Source organism: Centroberyx gerrardi, chromosome 1 (assembly GCF_048128805.1).
Source record: "Centroberyx gerrardi isolate f3 chromosome 1, fCenGer3.hap1.cur.20231027, whole genome shotgun sequence".
In the NCBI taxonomy this organism is placed as follows: Eukaryota; Metazoa; Chordata; class Actinopteri; order Beryciformes; family Berycidae; genus Centroberyx; species Centroberyx gerrardi.
Window position 1 is genome coordinate 14,102,118 of NC_135997.1, and position 23,492 is coordinate 14,125,609.

The following is a 23,492-nucleotide window of genomic DNA, read 5'->3' on the forward strand; positions in this document are numbered from 1 at the left end:
AGAAACGGCTGAGCTTTCATCCTGTTGTCACTTCCCAGTTCCCCGTGGAACGCTTTTCACCTTCCACAGAGATGCCAAATCAAAATTTCTACAGCATAAAGAGGGCAGTATTGTAGGTGATATAAATGTTATTTCACTGTTTTATGTCCAGTTTTCCTCTTTATTGGCTAAATTACCCTTGCTGCATACAGTTTAAAAGTAGTTATTTTTGGAGTACATTTGACTAAGGGTTAAACAGCTGAGGTATGATTTATTTTCCCATACTTGATCTATGTTAACTATGACAATAGGTCTGATTGGTCAAAATATTACTATTTGTTCCATAGGATATATACTGTATATTGCCAGGAGGTGGCTTTAGCAAACTATAAGTGAAGTTATGGAATTCTCTCATTTACTTAAGTTTGTTTTTTGCACCTTTTATTTACTCACATGCAGTTGATTTGTCTTCATTGAGGTTTCATGCAGATTAAATAGTCACAATTGTGGAGCAATGCAGTTTTACTTTGATCGAAAGCCCTGTTGTTTGTCATTAGGTCTGTCTAGGACATTCATGACCATATGACTCTTTAGTCTTTAGTCTTGTATATTTGACCCTCAATATGTGTTTGTCTGCTCTTAGCCAGCCAGCCAGCCAACTTCATTTCCTTGTCCTATTCCTTGTCCTAGATATTTGTGTAGCAAAACACCTGAGAATGATATACTCACAGAAAATATCTAGTCTGAAATGACCTTCTTTAGAAAATATACAAACATAATTCATGAATCTGTTCCGACAGATGCACACAGCCCCACACATCCTTGTACTTGCAGCGTACAGCTAACTCGCTGGTGTTGATACTTACTTCTCTTTATGGGTGTTGCCATTAAAAAGTTACTGCAAGCAGAGGAGGTCATTTCAGAAAAGTTAATCTAGGTATTTTAAGTACTGTGAATTTTTTTGTGGTTTGATCCTCTGCACCACGAAGCACAATGCAGCGGCGTACACAGTATTCCTCCCTATTAATCACTGTATCTTACCTCAGGTAATGTCAGAAAGCATGGTAAATTGCCCCACAGTTTTTCAGCAAAGCCGCTGCATAATCAACACTTTTGTTGTTTTCGTTTTGTTCTGCAGGGCTCCAGAGGTTCGGGGAAGGTACACAGCTTTGGCAAGAGGGACCATGCTATCAAGCGGAACCTCAACATCCCAGTGGTGGTGAGAGGCTGGCTCTACAAACAGGTGAGCCGGGGTTATGAGACTGATAGACAAGTTATAAATAATAGACCCCACCTGTCGCTTATCTAAGAACAACACAATAAATAAAAAGTAAACATGCCGTCAAATCTATCACACTGTGGAACGTCAATCACAGTTGCCGCATTATCCACCTAACTCACAGTTGGCCCCCTCTGCAATATGGTGAGACACTTCACTTTACAGCTGGTATATGAGTGTGTTCGTCTGCTGCGGTGTTTGAAAGCTACCCTGTAAGCCATAGCCGGGTAAACGTAATGATTGATGTGATCATTCCTCATTATGAGTGCTTCCCTGTGTGATTCTTTGTACACCCAGAGGACAGAGGGAGACGTGAGAGATGGTCCCAGTTATCTTAGTATGAAACCCAGGTAAATGAACTTACTGATGCCCTCCTGGCCTGGGTTAGGTATTAATAGGGTTAGGTATTAATTCTGCTCATCGACACTTTAATTAATGATCCATAGTTTGTGGAAGATGTATGATGTATGATTTGATGTGAACTGCAACCGAAATGCACTCCCCTCACAACAATGTCTACAATTTTGGTGTTTTTCATGTTTTAGCTTCGGTTAAGGGATTACATGTTCCTCTATTGGTTGAGAAAATTCTACAACACTTCGGCTTTTGAAACTCTTTCAAACCTCTTTGAATGCATGGTGGTCAAGCTAAAAACAAGGCTATTTTGACATTTTGGAGATACAAGGTTTTCACCTGACTACCTTGTTAAATGTAGAGACTGCAGCTTTGTGCCAAGAAATGAGTCATGTGATGAGGAGAAAAACTTAAATGGAATGAAATTATTGTTGTAATGATATGCATGAAGCCTGTTTTCCCCTCTGCCCGATACTAATGAGTGCTATATTCCCCAACTCCACTTTTTAATTAAAATTTGAATTAAAATGTGTTTCTGCAGAGAGGACTTCTAAATGCATTGTGTGTTGTGTTCCCCCCTTCACCTCCAGGACAGCTCTGGAATGCGGCTGTGGAAACGGAAATGGTTTGTTTTGTCGGACTACTGCTTGTTTTATTACAAAGGTGAGTCCAGGAAAAGTGCACTTGGCCGAGATTTAATAGAGAGCAATTAAGACGGTCTCATGGTGCATCCACTTGATTATGGAATCAGACATACCGCAATCTCCTCTGAGGGGAGATAAATCTCTCAATTAATGGCAGCATGTAATTAGACATTGTCATATTGCAGTTTCTCTCCCCCCCCCTTTCTCTCTCTCTCTCTCTCTCTCTCTCTCACTATCTAGCTATCTCTTTCTCTCCCTCACTTTCTCTTCCTTCCTCCCTCCCACTTTTCTTTCCTTATTAACCTTAATGTTTTATTGTGGGATGTAATCTGTGGTTGTGTTGCCATAGCATCTAGCTCGTCTCCTCCATTAATCATACTGAATAATAGATAAGCCACATGCCGCCTCATGCCACATGCTGCCACATGGCCTCATGCAAACTAGAGTCATCCCTGAATTATGTCTCACTAATTATCCTGCTGCTCATAAATCTATGGTCAATCGTAAACATAGTAAAAGATCTTGGCAGAGTAAGAGATTGTGTTGTTTTTGCTACAATGTAACAATACTGTGTGTGTGTGTGTGTGTGTGTGTGTGTGTGTGTGTGTGTGTGTGCACTCGCTTCACAGACAGCCGAGAGGAGACAGTGCTGGGTAGCATCCCTCTGCCCAGTTATGTCATTGCACCAGTTGAGCCTGATGACCATATAAGCCGCAAATACGCATTCAAGGTAACACCTAAGTGTAACGGTGGTATTGAATTGGAGCTATAAAAGTTATCGTGTGTATGTGTAGCACGAATAAATAGTTCACAACTCATAATTCTTCTGAGAACACATCATTATATGGCACCATCAGATAAAATTTCCCACGCATTGGTTCCGCTTGCTGTGGTCTCTCTCGGTTGGGGCCGGTTGTACACTCCCCACTCGCTACATCTGATTTTCATACCTCCTTTAGACTAATGTGATTTACAACTAAAGATATGTTCACATTTTAGCGCAAGAAAGATTTTGCTCAGTCATTGAGTTCAATGAAGACAGCTTTTTTTTTTTTCTACTGGCCAGAGTTGCATGGCCACATCAATTGAACTTTGAACCCCAGTTGCTGACATTTCAACGTGGAGCCGGTTGCTTTAGTAGGCAGTTTTGGTGCATCGATCATCCTTGTAGTCATGTCATGATTTCCAAAATGGAGGTAAAGCTCTTACTATGTGTTTCAGAATTTACCAAGTTGTACATCAACTCTACGGAGAGTTGTAACTCAGAGAATACCAAAACCACACAAAGACATGTTGCATGTCATTCACTTACCATGCTTTGAGAGCTTAAGCTGTGGGTGGAAGCAATACTTCATTGTTTTTCAACAGCACCACCCAGTGTGCTTAACTTGCTTATGATAACTGGTAGAATTTGGCTTGCCACAATAAGTTACAACTTTTATTTCGCTACAGTTTACATCTAGTGAATCTGCAGTAATATACTTTTTTTTTTTTGATTGACCAGAATGGCCAATCAAGCAAAGTGATTGTCTGCTGTCTGCTGCCTCAGCTTGGGCTGTCAAGAGCCACCTGTGTCACTGTTGTCATGAGAGCTTCCTGTGTTCGTTCTTTGTACAAATCCATATAAGTGCTACCATACAATCCAATATCATGTGAGAAATACCATTCAGAGCTAATTCTGTTAATCTGTTACCTGCCTTTCTCAAACCTTTACCACAACCAATGGACTTTGTCAGGTACCTTCATCTTAATCTGTCTTTTGGTGACTTTTCACGGATGGAGTGAAGCTGTAGCTGCTGGTGTGCCCGTCGGACTGGACGCCCCATTTCTGCCTGCAGTGCTGACAAAACAAATAAACCCTGCATTTTATGCTCTTGGTGTGCCTGCCTTGTTTAAACAAAGGTTTCAATTAATATTGAGATATTTGAAGACAGCATAGTCTGTACTGGATGTTCGGTTTCCTCCTGCTCTGCTGCCAGTTCCTCCTTTTCCACGTCTGTCAGCAGGCTGCTGCTATCACTATCGGACTGGGGGATAGCAACATTATCACCTCCCCCAACTTCCCATCCCACAGCACTGTCCACACACTGCTCTTTTTTCACAAGCACGACATGGGAACAACAGTATCTATCCACTCGAGGGTTGGGTAATGAACATAAACTATTCCAGGTTCACATAGAATTCCTTTTGATGCTTTTTGATTTTGTAGGATACAAAACATAAAAAATACTAAAAACTACAATTGGTATAATCTGTGACACACTTATGAATCTGTGTGTGCTGCTTTTATGTACCATTAGGTATTTATAATTACAGGAAACATTTGGTAATTGTTCCTTTTTGTCACTTGAAAGCGACAGAACTCTTCCTTGAGGGCAGCAGAGTCTTTTTCACTTTTCCTTCTGTGAAATCTGCCACAGGGCAGTAATGGGATTGATATCTTTTGGTTACAAGCAGAGTGTTAACACTATCCAGCTCCTCCTTTGTGGAAGCGCAGAGCTCGTTGCAAAGAGCAATAGTGCTTGAATGTTTGATGCTCTGCAGCTTCAGGGCATTCTATTGCAATCATTTCAGCTCTTTTGTACTTTGGCTTTTTGTTCTTGGATTCTGTGTGTGTGTGTGTGTGTGTGTGTGTGTGTGTGTGTGTGTGTGTGTGTGCGAGTGTGTGGTACAGCGTATCTCCTGCTTTTTCAAGCTCATATTACATACAATGGAATTTGTATGATGATTGTGCTGCCGGGAATATTAATTATACATTCAAACTACCATTGCACCTTTTCCTCCTTCCCTTGCCGGGGGAGTATGTATAAAAGGCCTGGTGAGATGAGCCTGTGCTCAGTGCAGCTCTGCGGTATTACCTAGTATTTACAGTAAGAGCTATTCCCCTCAGCTCTCCCTGGGCTATCACACATTACAGAGCGGGGAATTTCATTAGATCTATCCTTGTTGCTTTGGCAAATTTCAGTTACTGCTAAGTGTCTGGGCACAACACTTAAAGCTGCCCACTGGATGTCTGGCATTGTTCAACCATGGGATGTTGCTGTTATGAATTAATGTTTTGAAAAGATGGACTAGGGATGTTGACACTGAAAAGCATTGTATAGCATATACAGTAGCAGCTGATTGGAGAAGTTATGAGAAAAGAACTAAGTTGTGCAATACTGCAGTACTATACTGTGCCATACCCATCATTTAACTCGGTTTGGTACTGTGGGCTGCTGCTACAATTATGTGTCTGATTGTAAAATTTGGTGTCTTAGCACTTTTGGCGCTTTCACTGTTGCTCATTCTTAATCTAATTAACTCGCTTATATGATGACTGCCAACAGACCACAGCCAGAGCCATTTCTGTTCTTTGTGATTGAGTCAGCAGTGATCTGCAGTACCTTCCTGTTGTGCTCTGTTCTCTTCTGTTTGCTCATCTCACTGTTTCTCTCATTCCCTGTTGGTCAATTGCCTCCCGTTGTGACCCGGTGTGTGTGCGTGGGCGGAGTGAGTACTGTTCTCTGCGGGCGGCTGTCCTGAAACACACAGGCTTCCTGTCTTGCATGAATAGGTATTTGATTTCACCATAGCCTCATCGGCCAATCGCCATCCTCAGCTGATTTTGTTTCACATCACTGCTAACAGCCACTGAATGCACATTTCTAATGTGCATCAATGTCAGATCTATAGACATGACTACAGCAGCAGTCATGGATGGACAATGCCAGAGTGCAAATGAAAGCCATTTATTTTACTGAATGTTTGGCTTTGAACATTTGGAGAAAAAAAAGCCCATATCTTCTGTTTTAAAAATCCAACACTCCAATACATATAGGTCCAAGGAAGAACTGCCAATTACATTAATTGTGGTGTCTGTGTAGTTCAATGGGTAGAACATGAGGTTAGAGGCGGGTCGCCACTGGAGAGAAAAACCTATCAGCCATTTGATCAATCTTAGAAAGGTATGGACTCAATAGCTCTGGTATTTGTCCCGCCAAGCTCCATGTCACTTATCACATTCTCATCACCATGGGAATGGTGGGACAGCAGGGTCCCACGGTGAGCTGCACCGTCTCATAGTCTCAACCATTTTTCCCACACTCTTCTCTGGTTTCATTGGCTTTCTTTGGGTGCTCATCGCCATCAACGTGTCGTCCCCCCACATTAATTCATTTCAGATTATTTTACATGCTATAATGTGTTTCACTGTATCTGTGATGTAGCAGTCATCTCTTCTCTGACTCTCACAGTGATTGGCTCCCCATATTTTGCCTAAAAGTTAATTTTCATGGTGATTTTATGGTAAAGATTATTTTTGGTTCATATTTTGACTCCTGGTTCATATTCTGGTGCTTCAGCTAGAGAAGAGCTCAGTGGTCATACATGCTCACTAAAAAGTTTGAAAAGTGCAATAGCAAATGCATTGTTCCTGTGCATTTGCTATTGCAATTGTGAAGTGCTGTCACCATTTCAGAACAGAGCAACATAATGGGAGAGCAAAAGTGGTAATAAAGGTTTGCCCCTTTACAGCCATATCAGTGTTGCACTCATTACACATCTCTGTACATTATTGTAGGTGGAAGGCTATTTGTGGGATATGACAATAATAAAGTGGGATTGTATCTATACTGGTATCGAATGAAAACACATTTGCTTGGTGTGCAGGGCTCCTTTTCCCTCACTGTAGATGGATTTCTATCTGTGTCTATTCAGCACTTTCTTCTTGGGGATTCAGTTGAGATCACGCTCTGTCCACGGTGCTGCATGTAAGATTGTTACAGTGTTATTGTGTGTTATTAGGCAAGATGCCAAACAATCAGAAATGTGCCATGATTATGTTGTCAAATAATGCTAGTCAGTGCTCTTGTGGCAGTCTCCAGCTGTTCATGAATTTTGTAGTTAAATTCATAGAGTGAAGGTAGATGACTGTGTTGGACCAAGACGTATTCCACATGAGCAACAGTGAGTTTCAAACTTGGCTGCAATTAACCTGCCATACACTAAAAATGTAGTTGTGGAGATATGGTAAGATGCGATTGAATATTGCGAAGTAATGTGTGCATGAATGGACATAGTGCTTTTGTACCTTACTGCTATATGTAATGTAACATTGTTGAAACACCAGGCAATAGCCTTGCTGTGGACCAGTGCAAAAGTGCTGAGTGCTCCTTTGCTATGGGATGGTTGGCTGTCTGTGTCAGAGGGCCCCATGCCTGGCAGAGTGGGGTGGGGTTGGGGTTTGGGGGATTTGGTGGCCATGCAGTTGGGCTGTTAGGGCAGACCATGAGGTAAATATATTCAACAGTGGAGCAGTGTTCCATAACACCACATTAAAAGCTGCAAAAGGTAAAGTAATGATTATGGCGTTGTGTGTGTCGGTGTGTGTGTCGGTGTGTGTGTGTTAAGCTGATGACAGACACTGCTCACTGCTTTTTGTTTGTTATGGTTGTTTGCTTCAGTTTCTTCAGTTGCGTGCTAAAGAGATTGTATTGTGTTGTGGATGCTTTCATGCAAAGCAATCTGAAAATGAAACCCATGTTCCGCCTTTTGCATGCCGTAACAGCAGAATGCTTGCAGAATGTTTATGATGCAGCAATTTGCTCTCATTCTAATTTCTTCAGTAAAGTGTGGCTGTAATCGTTGTCTTCACTGAGGTGACGGCTTTCAGTCTCAGTAAACAAGAAAGCAAACTGAGTTACTCACTAGTGAATCGCTCATTTTGAAGTTTTGTTATTATTTACTCATCAGCTTCAGTGTCCGCCTTGTACAGTCTTCAGTAAGTCGTTCTCACGTGTGTCCTCTCTCTCTCCTTCTGATAGGCGAGCCACACAGGAATGCGCTCCTACATTTACAATAAGAACTCTGTGATTGGCTCACAGGCAGAACACTGTGGGATGCGGACATACTTCTTCAGCGCAGACACACAAGAGGACATGAATGGCTGGATCCGGGCCATGAACCAGGCGGCGCTGATGCAGCAGAGTCACACCATAAAGAGGTTGGTCTCTCTCTACAGAGTGGGCTTCACTTCTCCCACCGGTTGGGCTTCTAGTAGTATCAATATCTTGTTCCCCATGGAGCACAACAGCCACCATGAACTATGTGTCTCCAGATTATATTATACATGTAACTTGGGTATCATTCAACCAAATAGTGCTGAATTTTTTTCCATCGGTTTTGCAAGTGGAAAACATCCAAAAAAATGTTAGCGCAGGTCCATCGGAGAAAAGCAGTAGAATACACAATGGAATAAACAACCGCACTCTGCTACTTGCAACACCTTTTTATTATGAAGTAACGTTACTAGTTTGACGAAGGTCCATCTGTTTTGCCATAGCATGATGTGTTGACGTTTTTATGCCCTTACTACAGTGTTGCTCTGCGGTATTCACACTTCTTCTCAATGCAGCTGAATATTTTTTGGAAAAAGCCACATGCTTTAATGTCAGTTTCACAGCCGAATATTCCCTCCCATTCCATGCCTTCATGGGCTTTATTCGGTTTGAAAGGGTGAGCAGTCATCCACTGCAGGTCCAGTCGTGAGACCCAGCGCTGCCCGTCTGTTCTGGGGCAGTGAGGTGTCTGGGGTGTGTACGTGTGTGTACATGTGTGTGTGTGTGTGCTGCAGCTGGCTTCTGCATGGATGAGGGTTGTTCCAGCCCATTGGCAGCTCAGCACAGGCCAGTCACAAGAGCTGTTCTACTGCAGCATGCATATCTACAGCAGAATGCGATCACAGTTTACAGATATTTTAAAGCAAAAAATTTGAGCAAGGTTGTTTTGTTTTAGAATGTATTCACAATCTAATGTCTAATGCTGTATCAAACTCTGTGGTAACTGCATGGTTAGACATCTTAGATAAGCCAGAGGTATGAGTTTGGACCGTGGAAGTGTTTTTGGATGAGATGAAGTGACACATGGTTTGGATGCTCTGTGCAGTCATGCCACCTAGAGGCTAATGTGGCTCAGTGCTCCCAAAAATGTGGTTTTGAAAACACTCACTTCCCACATGATATTCTTAATTATGTTACTCAAAATCAAAGATAAAATATATGGAATGTTTTGCTTTAATGAATTATCAATGAATGATAACAACTAAATAGTTCCACGTTGTCCTGTGTGATGTGATCATTTTATTGAGATCTACCATCGGGGCATGTCTCTCAATCAGCTGAAATACACTTTTCAATACCACGCCTCCCTTCAAATTTGGCCTCTTGGAAAATATTTCCACAGAATTGAGCAACCTGAAAGTGTAAGCAATCATATGACTTATTCCCTTACCTGGGAAAAAGGCTGAATTTAGCTGTGAAACCTAATGAATTAGAAGTCTTATCATTAGAGCAGATTGAGAAGAGAGGCTGGCTGCTCCAAGCTATTTGTTTAAGACAAAATGACTGTCATCTCCATTCCCTGGGGACTCACTCACAGTGTGGTGTCTCTGCCAAGAGCGCCGCTCTCTCCCACTCCTCTCTTCTGAAAAATATGAAAATGTGTGGTTACAAAGTTATTGAAAAGCTCCCTGTGGTCTCTCATCCTTCCTCAGAGAGACTCGGCAATGAATCGGGCCATATGTACAACTCTCTCTGTCTCTGCCAGTGGAGTGAGAAATTACATTCAGGGTCACTTCAGGTTAATTGGAGTGCCCATTGTGGCTTGTTATCCACTGCTTAATGTGGATAGCAAGCTGTTTAATCCCCCTGTTTCTAGAATAGTGCTGTACTTCATCATAATGTATGCTGAAGAGGGTGAATGAGCTGTTTGATCAATAGTTTTATGAGTGAAGTTGTGTGGACTAGTTGTAAGTACTTTAACACTTCAGTACATACACTCTGTGACTTAAGCTAGGCTGTATTAATTTTTTAAATATTATCAAACCCCACAGTTATTGGACAGGCAGGATTAACTGTTGTTTATGCCATATTCCAGTTAGATCTTACTTCCATCCTTCCCTCTGTCATCCCCTCTCTCTCTTCTGACAGAGAGGTAGAGAGGCCAGAGAAGGCTGTGCAGCAGGCAGTCCCACAGACCAATCACGTCAACGTCAGCCAGAACTCGGCCCAGTCAGAGAGCCTCCGCAGGCCGGACAGAGAGGAACCTCAGGATAACGGTATCCGACTGGCTCCTGGAGAGGAGGTGAGGTATGGGCTGGAGATCCAAGGGAGGCCCGCCCAGCCGGCCACAGAGGAAAGGGTAGAGGGACTCTCTCCAGACTCTGTCCCTGGTCCCTCCCACAAGAATGGCCAGCAAACTGTAGTCCAAGTGGTTCTGCCACCGGAACAGAATGGAAATGTCGTCTATAAGAGGGGCTTCGTTCCACGGACAGACACTGAGAAACATGTGCAGAGGAAGACCGCTCTGGCTCAGGTGGAGCACTGGGTGAAAGTTCAGAAAGGGGACCCGCCGAAGAGGTCAGTTTGGCCATTATAATCATAATCATATTGAAACAACTGAAATTTCACTATCACAACAGGACTAAATCATGGATATGGACAGTGTTCATGCATTTCTGACAATAAACAGAATTTTGAGCAAATACCTCCCTCTAGTGGCTAAAATGAGTTTTTTAGCATTGAACTGCCTTATGTTTTGGTGTGGATTTTTTGGTATGGTATGGATTTTATTGTATTTTGTTTTATGTTTCATACTGTACAGTAAGCATCCATGCTGACATCCATGTGCTATTCCATGGATATGAAAGTGAAAGATTACCCTCTCCTTCTTCCTCAGCACTCCCTCTGCAGAGTACAATCTCCCTCGGCGGACTCCTCCCCTGAAGCCCAAAGCCAGCACACCGGAAGTCACCTATCAGTCGTTGCCAAAGACTCCCCGTCTCCCATCTGGCAGCAGCTCTCCTCCGGCGACCTGCAACCTGCCCAGCGACTACAAGTACGCCCATGACCGGCTCAGCCACTTCCGCATGTCCACAGATGAGCGCATGGCCACCAAGGAGGGCATGGTGTGGCAGCTGTACGAGTGGCAGCAGCGGCAGCAGTTCCGTCACGGCAGCCCCACCGCACCTATCTACACGGGCCCCAACTTCACGGACACCTCCTCTTTTAGGGTTACTGTGGAGATGCCTCGCTCCATCTCTGTGCCCCCGTCGCCCTGTGAAGTCCCCCCGTCTATCCCGTCCTCCTTCAAACCCCTGTCCCCTCGCAGGCCGCACACCCCTCTGGACAGGGTGACAGTCAGGCCGCTGGATGAAGTGGCGCCCGGGGACAGCACAAGATCCAGCTCCCCTAGACCTATCTGTGCCCAGCTTTCTCAGGTAGGACACTCATCTGGGGAGTAGAGGCATCCCAGGCATTTTTAGAAATGTCCTCCAAGATAGTTTAGACCTGCACCTGAGCACAACTTATTACTCCTCACTATATACAGAGTACATCATACTAAAAGTCTAGGCATGCCTGATTTACACTGACAATAAATGCCTATCACTCTTAAACTTTGCCATGTAACCTACCCCAAGTATTAGCCATTGTAGTATTAAATACAAAGTAGCATTTTCTTTTTTTCCAAGCAACTTTGGAGGTGCACAGTACTAAAGGTATCTCTAAATACTCAAATTTACATTAGTCTATCTCCAATGCAATGTCTTGGAAATAATTTAAAAAATATTCTTCTATTCTTTACTGTTCAAAAATGAGAGATTAGTAAATACAATAAAAATGTTCACAACATACCTGCTGTCACATTTTAGGAGCTCTTCTCCCCTCTCCATTTTCTCTAAACTGGTCATGTGACCTCTACATGATGCTCACATGACTGAAATTACAATCTAATCGTGCTTCCTGCTTGCTTGTTTTTGTAGCAGCAATGACTGCCCATCCTCCAGTCTTGCTACTGACGATTTAATGAAATAGTTTTGTCATGATCCTTGTTGCTCAGAGCTCAGCAAGGATCATGAAGAAACTATTTTCTCAAGTCATTGTTAACAACATTGTTATTATTTGATTGTGCAAAATGACTACTTTGGGATTGTGCTATCACTTTGGTAGTATTTGTAATCCCATTGAATTGTTAGCATGGTATTTTTCAGCAGTTACCTCTCCCTCTCATCTCTTGACTGAGTGCTCCTTAGCTTTATCTTAGGGGCTCTCACAGAAAAGGCCATACTACATGTATCAAAAAAAAGAATTAAAATTGTACATGTATCATAATTACAGTCTCAGTCTTGGAACTAAATATATTTTAAGTCACCGGGTAAATAGTATCCTCTGGAAGGAAGGAGAAAGTAAATGTGTAAGTATCCTGATAAGTACCTTGTTATCATAGCAAGGTTCCTTTGCGTTCACCTACCCAAGAAAGAAATATTCATGAAGGGTGCATATCATAGAAACCCATTTGAGGAAGAATAAAATGGCATAATTGCCTTGGTGGTGGTACTTCTGCCATCGGTGGCTCCTGCTGGGGAAAATGTGTTATTGTTGTATTTCTTTCTTTTTTCTTTTTCTTTTTTTCTTTTTAAAGAACATTAAGCACTCTGCTTTCCTCAAGTATTTCTTTCTTTTTCCTTTGACAATCAGAATAATTAGAGAGATACATAGAGCAAAGGTGGAAAATTGAGAGATGAGGCCCTGGTAGGTCTCAAACCATTGCTCATCTCTGGATACAGAGTGTAGATTTCTCAAAGCTACGTTGCTTAAGTGTGACTTTTACAATAAAAGTCTGGACTTTCATAATAAGTTATTCAGGACCATGGTGAGGCCTACATGTCTCTGTCCAACTTAATTCATGTTATGCTGCTTGCCTTGAGGCAGTCTTAAAGGCTCAACTGGAGTGTAGTGTCTCCTATGCTGAACCTCCTGCCCCACATCTGGCTTTGTTTATGTTTATTTGATTGGAACGGACATGTTTTTTTCCACTCACAAGTTCTTCATACAAGAACTGGCAATTAAACAGTGTTACATTTATTTTTAACCTATAAATACTTTGTTTGCATGCTTTGTTTGTAAACATTCGAGCAAATGGAACCTATATTTTGTGTTATAGTGGGGTGTGAAAGTTGTGATTTTTCTTTTTTACTTAAGCCAGTCCCACCCTTCGAGAATCTAGGTGCCGATACTCAGTCATTGGTTCTTTAACACAGAAGCCACACTGTAAATGGCAGAAGCCTATCATTGGCATGGGACAGTGGTAAAACTCGATGTTTCACATGTAATGAACCAAAGCACAAAGGTCTCATTCTCACGGTAGCTGTGCATAGTGTAAGAGAGGTGCCTATTGATGTTGACTTCAAGGACATTATGAGTTAACTAGGAAATGAGGGGTCACCATGGGAAGATTAGCATGAGAAGGCTCTGACTTCCCAGCGCACACACTTTGATGCTCATGTGAATCGCTCAGCGATTCACACAGTCCACACCCAGGCCTCTTCCACAGGTGGTGTGAGTGTGTGTGAGCGCAAGCTTGCCACTCCCCCGTTCCCCGAGCCGTCCCAGCGCTCGTACACACAGACACACACACACACCACCACCATCGCCACAGGAAACGGAGCAAGGGGCCGTCCTGCCATCCACACCCTGCGCTGTCTCCCTACCACACCCTCCACATGTGAGAAGCTCTCTCTGCAATCCATCACCACATTGGCCGACACACACAAGCCTCATAACCAACCCGCTGGCCTTACACGAGTAAACAAAGTGTCGCAGACGCTCTGTTTGCTCATCATTCACCCCTAGTGCCAAGACACTAATTATAACTCTGAAATAGAATGGTACACAATTATGGAAAACTCTCCAGAGGAAGATACATTTTTAACAAAGGGAGCCGCAGTGACTGTGCGAGACCATCCAAGGGAGCAATGGTTTATGGGAACTAAATTTAGTTGGCAGAACTTAGTTTTGGTGGACCCAGCATCTTTGAGGCTGATGGTGCTCTCTGGCTGGAGTACGCCTGAGTAATAGCGATCTCTGTACCTCTGTGGAATATCATTAAAGAGTATGTGTTATTAGCAGCTAATCCAATTTGCCCAGGGCTTCTCAGCACCCTATAAACATCTCTACTGTATCTCAAACATCAGCAGCGGTCTCTTTCTTCAGATCTTGCATTTAAATAAAAAACCTATTATACAGCAAAAAAATAGTGGCATGGGAATCTCAAAGGGAATGGCTTACAGTGCTTCTCTTGCTGGTAGCAAACAAATGTTATTTTAAGAAAGCAGGTTTGGGATAATTTATGTGTAGTTAATTAAATCTCTTGTTGTTTGTGTCCTTTTAGGGTGCTGTAGTGGGCCTGACTTCACTAATTCTGTGTGTTAAGCAAAAACGTCAAATTTTTCGAGCCCTGTAGCATCTAAAACTCAGGGCACACCTTGTTTCAAATAAGAGTAGGAGGGATGAAATGGAGAAAAGGATAGATGAAAAAATAAATCTGCTGTGTAGTCAAATTTCTTTGCAAACTTGCAGGCAATGGCTTAACTTTGATACAGTGTAATAGAGCGGTCTGTAGCAGAGCTAACAATCACACATACAGCACAGACTTTAACCAAGCTTGAAGATTCATTAGTGATTATGTATTAGACATTCTGTTTGATTTGATAAAATTTGGAATAACGTGTTGATGAATTTTGTTTCTCCACAGACTTCTCAAATAGAGAGAAGGTCAATGCCAGCCATGGGCTACATCACACACACTGTCAGTGCACCCAGCTTGCATGGCAAAACGGTATGATCCTCTTTATTACATTTACCATATAACTTGGCTTCATTTTCAAATATATCTGGCATATAGCATTAAAAAATAGATGACATTTTCACACTAAAAAGCAGAATACCACTCAATAAAAAAAATAGTTTTCCTGTAGTCTAGGACAACACAATCAATATGTGTGAACATGAACAACCCAGTCCAAAGCCAGAAACCAGGTAATTAAGACTCATATCTGTGACACTACCAAGATGTAAAATCTGGAGCTGCTCCATAAACAATGAATGGGAGACTGATTTTGTGAATCCACATAAAGTGTATTTGAATTTTTTATGCCATATGAGATTTGTTTTAGTGTTGTCTGTTCTGAACTGGAATATACAGATGTAGAGAAGCCCCTTGGCTGATCTAATAGCACCCTTTCTCATCTTTCAGAAACCAGTCTCCATAGATGCAGCTCTAGATTTTACATTTTGAGTGTTATTAGGCTCATGGGCACCATGTATGTAAAAGGACATGCATAGTATCTGAAGTGTGTTGGCTTCTCTACCACTTGGCTCTCTCAGCTACTGCTATTGCTCAGCCACTGTTACTGCCCAGATGGTTCTGAAGTATTTTCTCTCACCCTTCTGCGCTTTCACTGGCCTCTGGCCCCTAAACCCGGCCTGGCTACAGCCAGAGGAGCTGACTCTGCTCCTCATTCAGCTCCGGAGGCACCAGGCCAAGATGGCTGGTGTGCATAGCCCCAGCGATGCGTTTGCTCACCTGCAGCACCACCAGCACAACGGCCTTCTAGGCCCCAGCATGCAGGTCAGGGGTCCTCGTACCTCCCAACCCCCCCTTCAGCACACTGCAGCCCCTGCCAGTGCATTGTGGTCCCCCTCTCCCCAGCCAAACCCATACATTCTTTCCCCATCATTCATAAGACTGTGCGGTCTGTTGGTATTGCTTTGTTGTGTCGGTGATTCAACCTTTTCAGCATGGGCTGCACTGCACTATAGACTGTGCAGATCGCAAATTGCCTATTGGCTACATATCAGTCAATTTTTTTTAATAGTTGGACTCACCCATCCACCTAGTTCAGCATTTTAAAGGCTTTTAGAACCTTGTGTCTATTTGTAAAAAAGTAATATGCCATCTTCCAAGCATGTTGCTTGTTGACTGTGCATTGTCCCTGCATTTTATGCTTTTCTTTGTCCGAGAACTATTCAGACTTACACAACCACCATAAGAAATGTGTCATGAATACAACACATTTGTCTCTACATTCCTGTGTAGACTGATACATCTCTAACTATGAAAGATGGGTATTATTGCTGTGAAGCAGCCTTCAGGCCACAGTCTCAGTCTCCCTTAAGAGCCTGTCCAGAAACAGTGCATTGCTGTCCGACTAGCAGACCAGAGTGAAGCTGCAACGGTGCTCAGTAATGACAACTCCACCCAGTTTCTAATATCCAACTATGCTCTGGCCATTTTCCATGCTTATGTAAACATCCATGCCTAAACACTCACTTTGACCACATGCACATGGGCACAAGCCATCTGCTGCTCTGTTCTGTATGGGGTCAAATACAAGACGTTACTGCATACATTTTAAGTTAAAGGAGTTGAAAAATGGCACTATTACTTAATTACAATTTGGCTTTACTAACAGGAGTTACATACAGAGGTTCAAGTGAACTGCAATTAGGTTCAAGTGAAAATCAAGCCCTGTTAGCAAAGCCTGAACAACAAACAAACTTGACAATGCCTGAAGGGTCCTCTAGTCACGGATTATCCTTTGCAGCTTCATTTCATGTGATTTATCTCTCCACTGCTCACTTAAAGGCTGATGATACTTACATACAACTGAAGAAGGACCTGGAGTATCTAGATTTGAAGGTGGGCCCCAAGAAAGTACATGTCACTTTCTCCTTCTCTTCCTCCTCTCATCTCCCTTCTCTGGACTGCTATCTTGCTCTCCTGCTGCTGCTTTCAATGTCTGCCTCCCTCTCTCCCTTCCCTGTCTTTTCTCTGTTGTCCACTGTCTCTTTATGATGGAAATAACATTTCTGTGTTTACTTGCTTCTGTTGATGTTAATTTTCCATTTGAGGATAGCAATCCATTCTTGCATTAACACCCCGGTTTTTATTATGAATTCAACAAATATCCCACAAAACTTGCACACAACTTACTGACAGTAAGTGACAACAATGATTGACTTGTTCTTTGCCTTTACTCATGGAGTCCTGATGTTTAATATGTGTCAGGATATTTTCAATTTGATGCTAGTACTGTACTTTCAGATGCGGCATATGGGGTAATGAAGCTACATGTTACCCTAACATACTGTATGTGTTGTTAAGCCTGTACTGATGGGAATTGAAGTTTTTACAAGCACATGACTGCATTTCAAAACAACATTTTGAGTCATGTGAACTCCAATTCCTATTTGGGTGTCACAAATAGTACAGTGACATAAGCTATTACTGCTATATTTTTGAGCAATATCTTTTTCTCCTTTACCTATAAGGAATATATCTCCCATTCACAACAATGCAAAGCATCGATTTGTATGTTTAACACCACAAAACATAAAGATTTTGGGTGTTTTTTTCGGAATGGAGGGAGTTCATCTATTGATGTGCACAGTACATCCTGTAACACCTCTCCATTTCCTGTTTCAAAACAGATCCAAAGTATTGACCCGATGATCGTTTCAATACACAATGTGCTTGAAAACTCCACTCCAAGTTTTGGGTACAGTTGGAATGTAAGGATGGTGTGCATACAAAGTGAAACAGACCATTCCACTGCTTTTCAAATGGAATGCGATGCATCCCTGGCAATGTTTGAAGACAGAGGAAATGATGTAGTCTTTTGCATATGAATACCTTGGTCTGATCATTCATTGGATGATACTGAAACACATTTATGAGATGCGATGATGGGAGCTCTTCATGACAAGGAGCTTCCCTTGCATGCCGTGAAACTCTCCTGGATGTAGTGAATGTATGTTTGATACCTTACCCTTTTGCTTTTGTTTTGCTCGTTAGCGCTAAAGAGATGGCCCAAGGGTGCTCTTTGAGAGATATGCTGGCACTCTGATTATGATACGACATAGACAGCTTGCAGTATACGTTATACTCAAGCGATATATCATGGCCTTTTAAAAGAAGAAATAACGGAATCAATGGCTCTTTCAGTGTTCATCCAACTGAAATCTTAAATAAAAAGGCTTCATTCACTATTTGGAAAAAAAATATGATTTCCCTCTCTAACCAAGTAGTTTGTAAATCATAGTAACATCATTTGAGGAAGTGTGTTCCTGCCTCATACAGTACGTTCCTCCCTCATGGTTCATATCAAGGACATGGTGGTTAAACCTGCTACAGAAATAAGCAGCCAGGAAAGAGCAGCTTTGTGGTTTGCAGGCCTTCCCCAAACTCGAAGATACAGAAACTGTCTCCCCATAAATATTTTTGCTCCGCTTCTGCACAAAGTTTTGTTATACCAGCTTATGCATTTCACTGTGTCCTGAATGTGCGATTGTTTTTTTTTGTTTGTTTTTTTCCTTACATGTTTTATTTTGTCCTGATTCATCCAGCTTTACGCGTCAAGCGGTCTCACTGTATGCCGTTTCTTGAAATTCCATGCAATAATTATCTGTTAAATGGGAGTTTTACGGTAAAGGTATTTGAGGTATCATTCCAATTATTGGTATTAAAGATTTGGTTTTATTTGTGCATACGGGGCATTTCAGGTTACTGGACGTGAAAGCCTAAAAGAAAGACCATCAAGACCTGTGAAAATAGCAGAAAGCGATGCTGATGTAAGTGAGTCATTCTCATCCTCCTCAGCCCCCAAAGAAGCACCCAGTTTATCCATCTCTTTTCTTTTTGTAAAGATCTATCATTTCCTACTTCTTACCATCCACTACAGAGAGACAGCTGAGTTCTGTCTGTGTGTGTGTGTGTGTGTGTGTGTGTGTATGTTCTTTAGTTTGTGGTAAACAGAGGCTGTGGAGGGAAGGGAGCGTATGTACATTGCAACACTGTGGGGACATCCATCCACGCTGCACAGTGAGGGCCTGAGAGTATCGACCACAGCTTTTATTTTCCTCCCTGCAATTTAAAGGGAAAAATACATGTAATGGGAGTTTTAGATGTTGAGCTGTTTAATTTTTCAGTTTGATTTGCCTGATCCTGCTTTTCTCATTCTTTGTTTTGTGCTGAATAGAGGTAAATAAGATGGATGTCCTGGCTTTTCATCATTAGCATTGTTCCACTTTAACAATTTATAAGAAATTGCGAGTGAATTTGTCTGAACAATGAATATTTCATGCAATTAAAAACAACAATATACGGCAGCAAAATAAAAACAGCTTAATTATTAATTGAACAGAATGATAAATAGATCTGAGAGAAAATACACACTGTGTGAGAAAGACTGTGAACTAGGCAGTCTTATGTTGTTTTCATAAACACATAACCCATTTCTGGGAAAACAAATCTGTCACTCTCAATAAACACGGCTTTCTCCAAAAGTGAATTTGAAAATATGGATTTTTGATTATGATTACTCATAATGGGTATTACCAGCATCTCGCCCCCCAGACTAGACAGTATAAAGCCTTTTGATATCTCACACTGCACTGATGAGAGCAATTCCTCAGGGCTTTTCATATAGATGAGCCTTATTGACATATTTACAGACAGTGAAGACTACAGTAGACGATCAATTCATCTTATCTGGCCGTGTTGTTAGAATACAGTTGCACGAAGACAAGTAGAGCGGAGTAGACCTCTGTTCCAGATGTAAACAGATACTGTATCTCATCACAACTGTTTCATCTCTTCCCAGTCTTCTGTAGTGTTGTGTCTATACTCTGTGGTATTAATAGAGGTAAACACACGGTATCAAGGAAGAGCGCGCCTCCGTGATGTAGAAAAGGAGTTTTTATCAGGCTGTTACTTTTCTCCCCAGTTTTCCTGTATACTCAGTATTCTGCCTGTGTTTTTTTTTTCTTCCTGTAGGTGAAATTAAGCCGACTGTGTGAGCAAGACAAGATTCTACAGGAGCTAGAGGCCAGGATACGCACTTTGAAGGAAGACAAGGTTTTTGTTATTATTTATCATTACTTTTCTAGTATGTATTCTGTATGTGTATTAGTGTGTGTGTCAGTATGCTCCATAAACATTTCTTGTATTATGACAGTGTCTTCATGCCATGTCCCCATCTAGGACAAGCTGGAGTCGGTGCTGGATGTTTCCCACCAGCAGATGGAGCAGTACCGTGATCAGCCGGCCCATGCAGAGAAGATTGCCTACCAACAGAGATTACTACAGGAGGATGTGGTGCACATCAGGGCGGACATATCCCAAGCCTCCACAGTAAGACACACCCTACACTCACACACTTATTACACTCATTACATACAGCATAAGGATGTCTTCACACCTGACTTGCTTGGTGCAGTTGAATCAAAATCTGGAGTCTTTTTTTCACCCGTAGTTCACTTCAGCCAGGAAGTGTACCAATTACATTACTTTATTGGTTGAAGACGACGTGTTGACTTCTATTTTTGTAGTCTGTGAAACTAGCATCACGTACCATGTTGACTGTAACTATCAAAATGAGTGGTAGGGGACAAACCTGGAGCTACAAAGAAACTCATGAGCACTTTTCTCAGTTACTCAGGAGCAAGCATTATTCAAAATATTCAGTGATATTGAAAATATTCAGTGATATTGAAAATATTCAGTGATAAAATGAAAAGGAATGGGTTCCGTCGAAGAACTGAGCAGTATTATGAGAAAAATGAAAAAAAACACACACGAAAAACAACTGCGTCAACAATACATCAAGGTGTGTGTGATGCCTTGCAGAGAGAAAGTGTCAGTTATGGAGATGAAAATGACAAGTGCATTTTTACCAATGCCAGTTTTCTGACCAAAAATCGAAAAAGACATTTCCAGCCACATCGGTTTTGTTTACAGTTTCTTGATCGCCTCATTTCGGACAGCGTGATGATGGATCAGACCATCCGAGCAACGGAAACAATTGATCAACCTCTAACTGGTTCAGATTAAACTTGACTCCGACATGAGAAAGCGTCCTAAGGCTCTACTCACATTGTGACACTTGTTCACTGCTACCCTTCTCCCTGCTGCCTCTCACCACACACATATGGGCTCTCTAATCTCTGTAGTTTACAGTATGACTGTATTTATAGTCATACTGTAAATCTCACTCGAATAACGGGGTGGAACACCGAAACCATGATAGCAGCATTGAGACAGGATGAGTACAGTATCGGAAAGCTGACTCTCGCCTTAGTCTGGTGTTGTTTGTTCTGCAGGAGATGGAGAACGCGTGGAATGAGTACAGCCGGCTGGAGAGAGACGTGGACTGGCTGAAGTCAGCGCTGCAGGGCCAGATGAACCGCAGTGATCTTACTCAGGTCTGTGGCTCGATTGGCCACTGTTAACACAACACAACACACACACACACACACACAAACGCACCAGCAGTCATGCGCTCTCATGGTTGGGTGTGTGTGGGAATGAGGCTCCGAGGACATGCAACAGACATGTGCATCGCAAGCCATAGTGGAGGAGTGCTGCTCACTGCTGATTTCACTATGCACTCTCCCTCACAAAATCAAAGCAGTCGGTAAGGTCTTGATCTGATGTGTGAGCAATTGTTGCATGATGTCTGTTTAGAGAAGAGCATGTATCTTATTCCTAAAATTGAAAAGGAAAAAGACATGAAAAACCTTGAAAAAGAGATGACTTTTCACCAAGTTTATGTTGGCCATGGTACACCAGTAATTAAAGAAAGTATTCAAAATGTGTGTTTGTTTGTATGTGTGTGTGGGTGTCCATGTGTGTGTGTGTGTGTGTGAGCAGCAGGAGAAATCCCAGATCAGGAAGGAGCTGTGGAGGATTGAGGATGTTATCGCAGGCCTCAGCTCCAGTAAAGCCAACTACAAAGTCACTATCTCCTCTGTGACCAACCCAGGTGAGACGAGTGCTGCGCCTGCCCATACCCACATGCACTGGAAGACTGAGAGAGGTAGAGACACAACTGCACACAGTTTAATATGCACAATCCGAATGATGTTTACTGTACATGGTCTTGTTATCTCACCATTAAAGCCCATGCTCTTATAATATTCTCTAGTGCTCCAAGACCCAGAGCATTCCCCATGGAAAAAGACAAACAAAAAAAGCATTGGGAGTCTTTAGAGTGTACATGTACTCATTCTACATGTCTGTTTTCCATGTCCATACACACATACTTCCCCAGAGAGGAAATTTGTGCCTTCGGTGTCGGCGTCATCAGTGCCTTCTGTGTCTGGGAGCCCGTCTGCTATGGAGATGAGGTTGTCCCAGCAGCAGCACAGCCCCCACCTCAGCCCCACCAGCCACACCCCCACCCAGACCCCCACCCTCTCCTCCAGCCCCAGCCAGCAGCTCTTGCTTCACGCTACAACCCCCGTCACTGCTGGGCCCGCATGGGTATGAATTAGAAGAGCGAATTAGTGTAAATAAATGTTTTTAGTGCCTTTGTCGTCTTTTAGAAAAGGGCTGTTATACAAGCTTTGATGTCACAGCTAGAGCAGCGTGAGGTACACTGCCAGTCAAAAGTTTGGACACACCTGATTGAATGTACTATGTTTTTCATTATCTTACAGTAAAGCCACTTTGATCTAAAGTCTTATGCTTAAATGCTTGAAATTTGTTTCTTAGACAAATATAAAAAGTGAAGTTGATGCCTATGTATGAATTTCTTTCCAAAGCCTTTGCCTTTCCATCAAGGCAAAGGGTGGCTACTTTAAAGTATCTAAAATGTAAGATAGTTTTTATTATTTATTATTATTATTATTTATTATTTATAGTTTTTGTTTAACACTTTTTTGGTCACTGCATAATTCCATTTGTATGGAAGAGGATTAGGGCCACATGTGAAAAATTTATTTGAGTTCTGAGTTTAAAGTCAGAATTCTGAGAATAAAGTCAGAATTCTGACTTTCTCAGAATTCTGACTTTAATCTCAGAATTCTGACTTTCTCAGAATTCTGACTTTAAACTCAGAATTCTGACTTTATTCTCAGAATTCTGACTTTAAACTCAGAACTCAAATACATTTTTCATATGTGGCCCTAATCCTCTTCCATACATTTGTGTTATTTCATAGTTTTGATGTCTTTACTATTATTCTAAAATGTGGAAAATAGTAAAAATAAAGAAAAATGTGGTGTGTCCAAACTTCTGACTGGTAGTGTAGATGCATGATTTGGTTTTAAAATATATATTGATTAGCTGTTGTTGTGTGCAGGGTGAAGAAGACGCCCCTCCCAGACCGCCCCTACCTCAGCTCTACAGTCCTGATGAGCATCCCCCTGCTGTGCCCCCCCTGCCCAGAGAGACCACCGTCATCAGACACACCTCCGTCCGCGGCCTCAAACGACAGTCTGACGAACGCAAGAGGGACAGAGAGATAGGCCAGTACACTAACGGAGACGGCAAGGTGCATATGTGTGTGTTTTTAATGCGTTTGCCTGTCTAAATGGTCCAAAGTCCAGCACATTACCTCTGTTTCTGACCTCTGTCTG

At 42.2% G+C, this 23,492-nt stretch overlaps 1 protein-coding gene across 1 annotated transcript in view; it reads left to right on the forward strand.

Moving 5' to 3' along the window:
• The window catches only part of plekha7b (pleckstrin homology domain containing, family A member 7b), an 89,060-nt gene that overhangs the window by 56,081 nt on the left and 9,487 nt on the right, over positions 1-23,492 (forward strand). The window contains exons 6-21 of the mRNA XM_071906411.2: positions 1,118-1,222; positions 2,203-2,275; positions 2,886-2,986; positions 8,061-8,239; positions 10,224-10,652; positions 10,972-11,512; positions 14,827-14,910; positions 15,568-15,702; positions 16,720-16,773; positions 18,636-18,704; positions 19,909-19,989; positions 20,116-20,265; positions 21,234-21,335; positions 21,784-21,895; positions 22,184-22,395; positions 23,216-23,407. Coding sequence (XP_071762512.1) covers positions 1,118-1,222; positions 2,203-2,275; positions 2,886-2,986; positions 8,061-8,239; positions 10,224-10,652; positions 10,972-11,512; positions 14,827-14,910; positions 15,568-15,702; positions 16,720-16,773; positions 18,636-18,704; positions 19,909-19,989; positions 20,116-20,265; positions 21,234-21,335; positions 21,784-21,895; positions 22,184-22,395; positions 23,216-23,407 — 2,619 coding nt within the window. The remainder of the gene's footprint in view (positions 1-1,117; positions 1,223-2,202; positions 2,276-2,885; positions 2,987-8,060; positions 8,240-10,223; positions 10,653-10,971; positions 11,513-14,826; positions 14,911-15,567; positions 15,703-16,719; positions 16,774-18,635; positions 18,705-19,908; positions 19,990-20,115; positions 20,266-21,233; positions 21,336-21,783; positions 21,896-22,183; positions 22,396-23,215; positions 23,408-23,492) is intronic.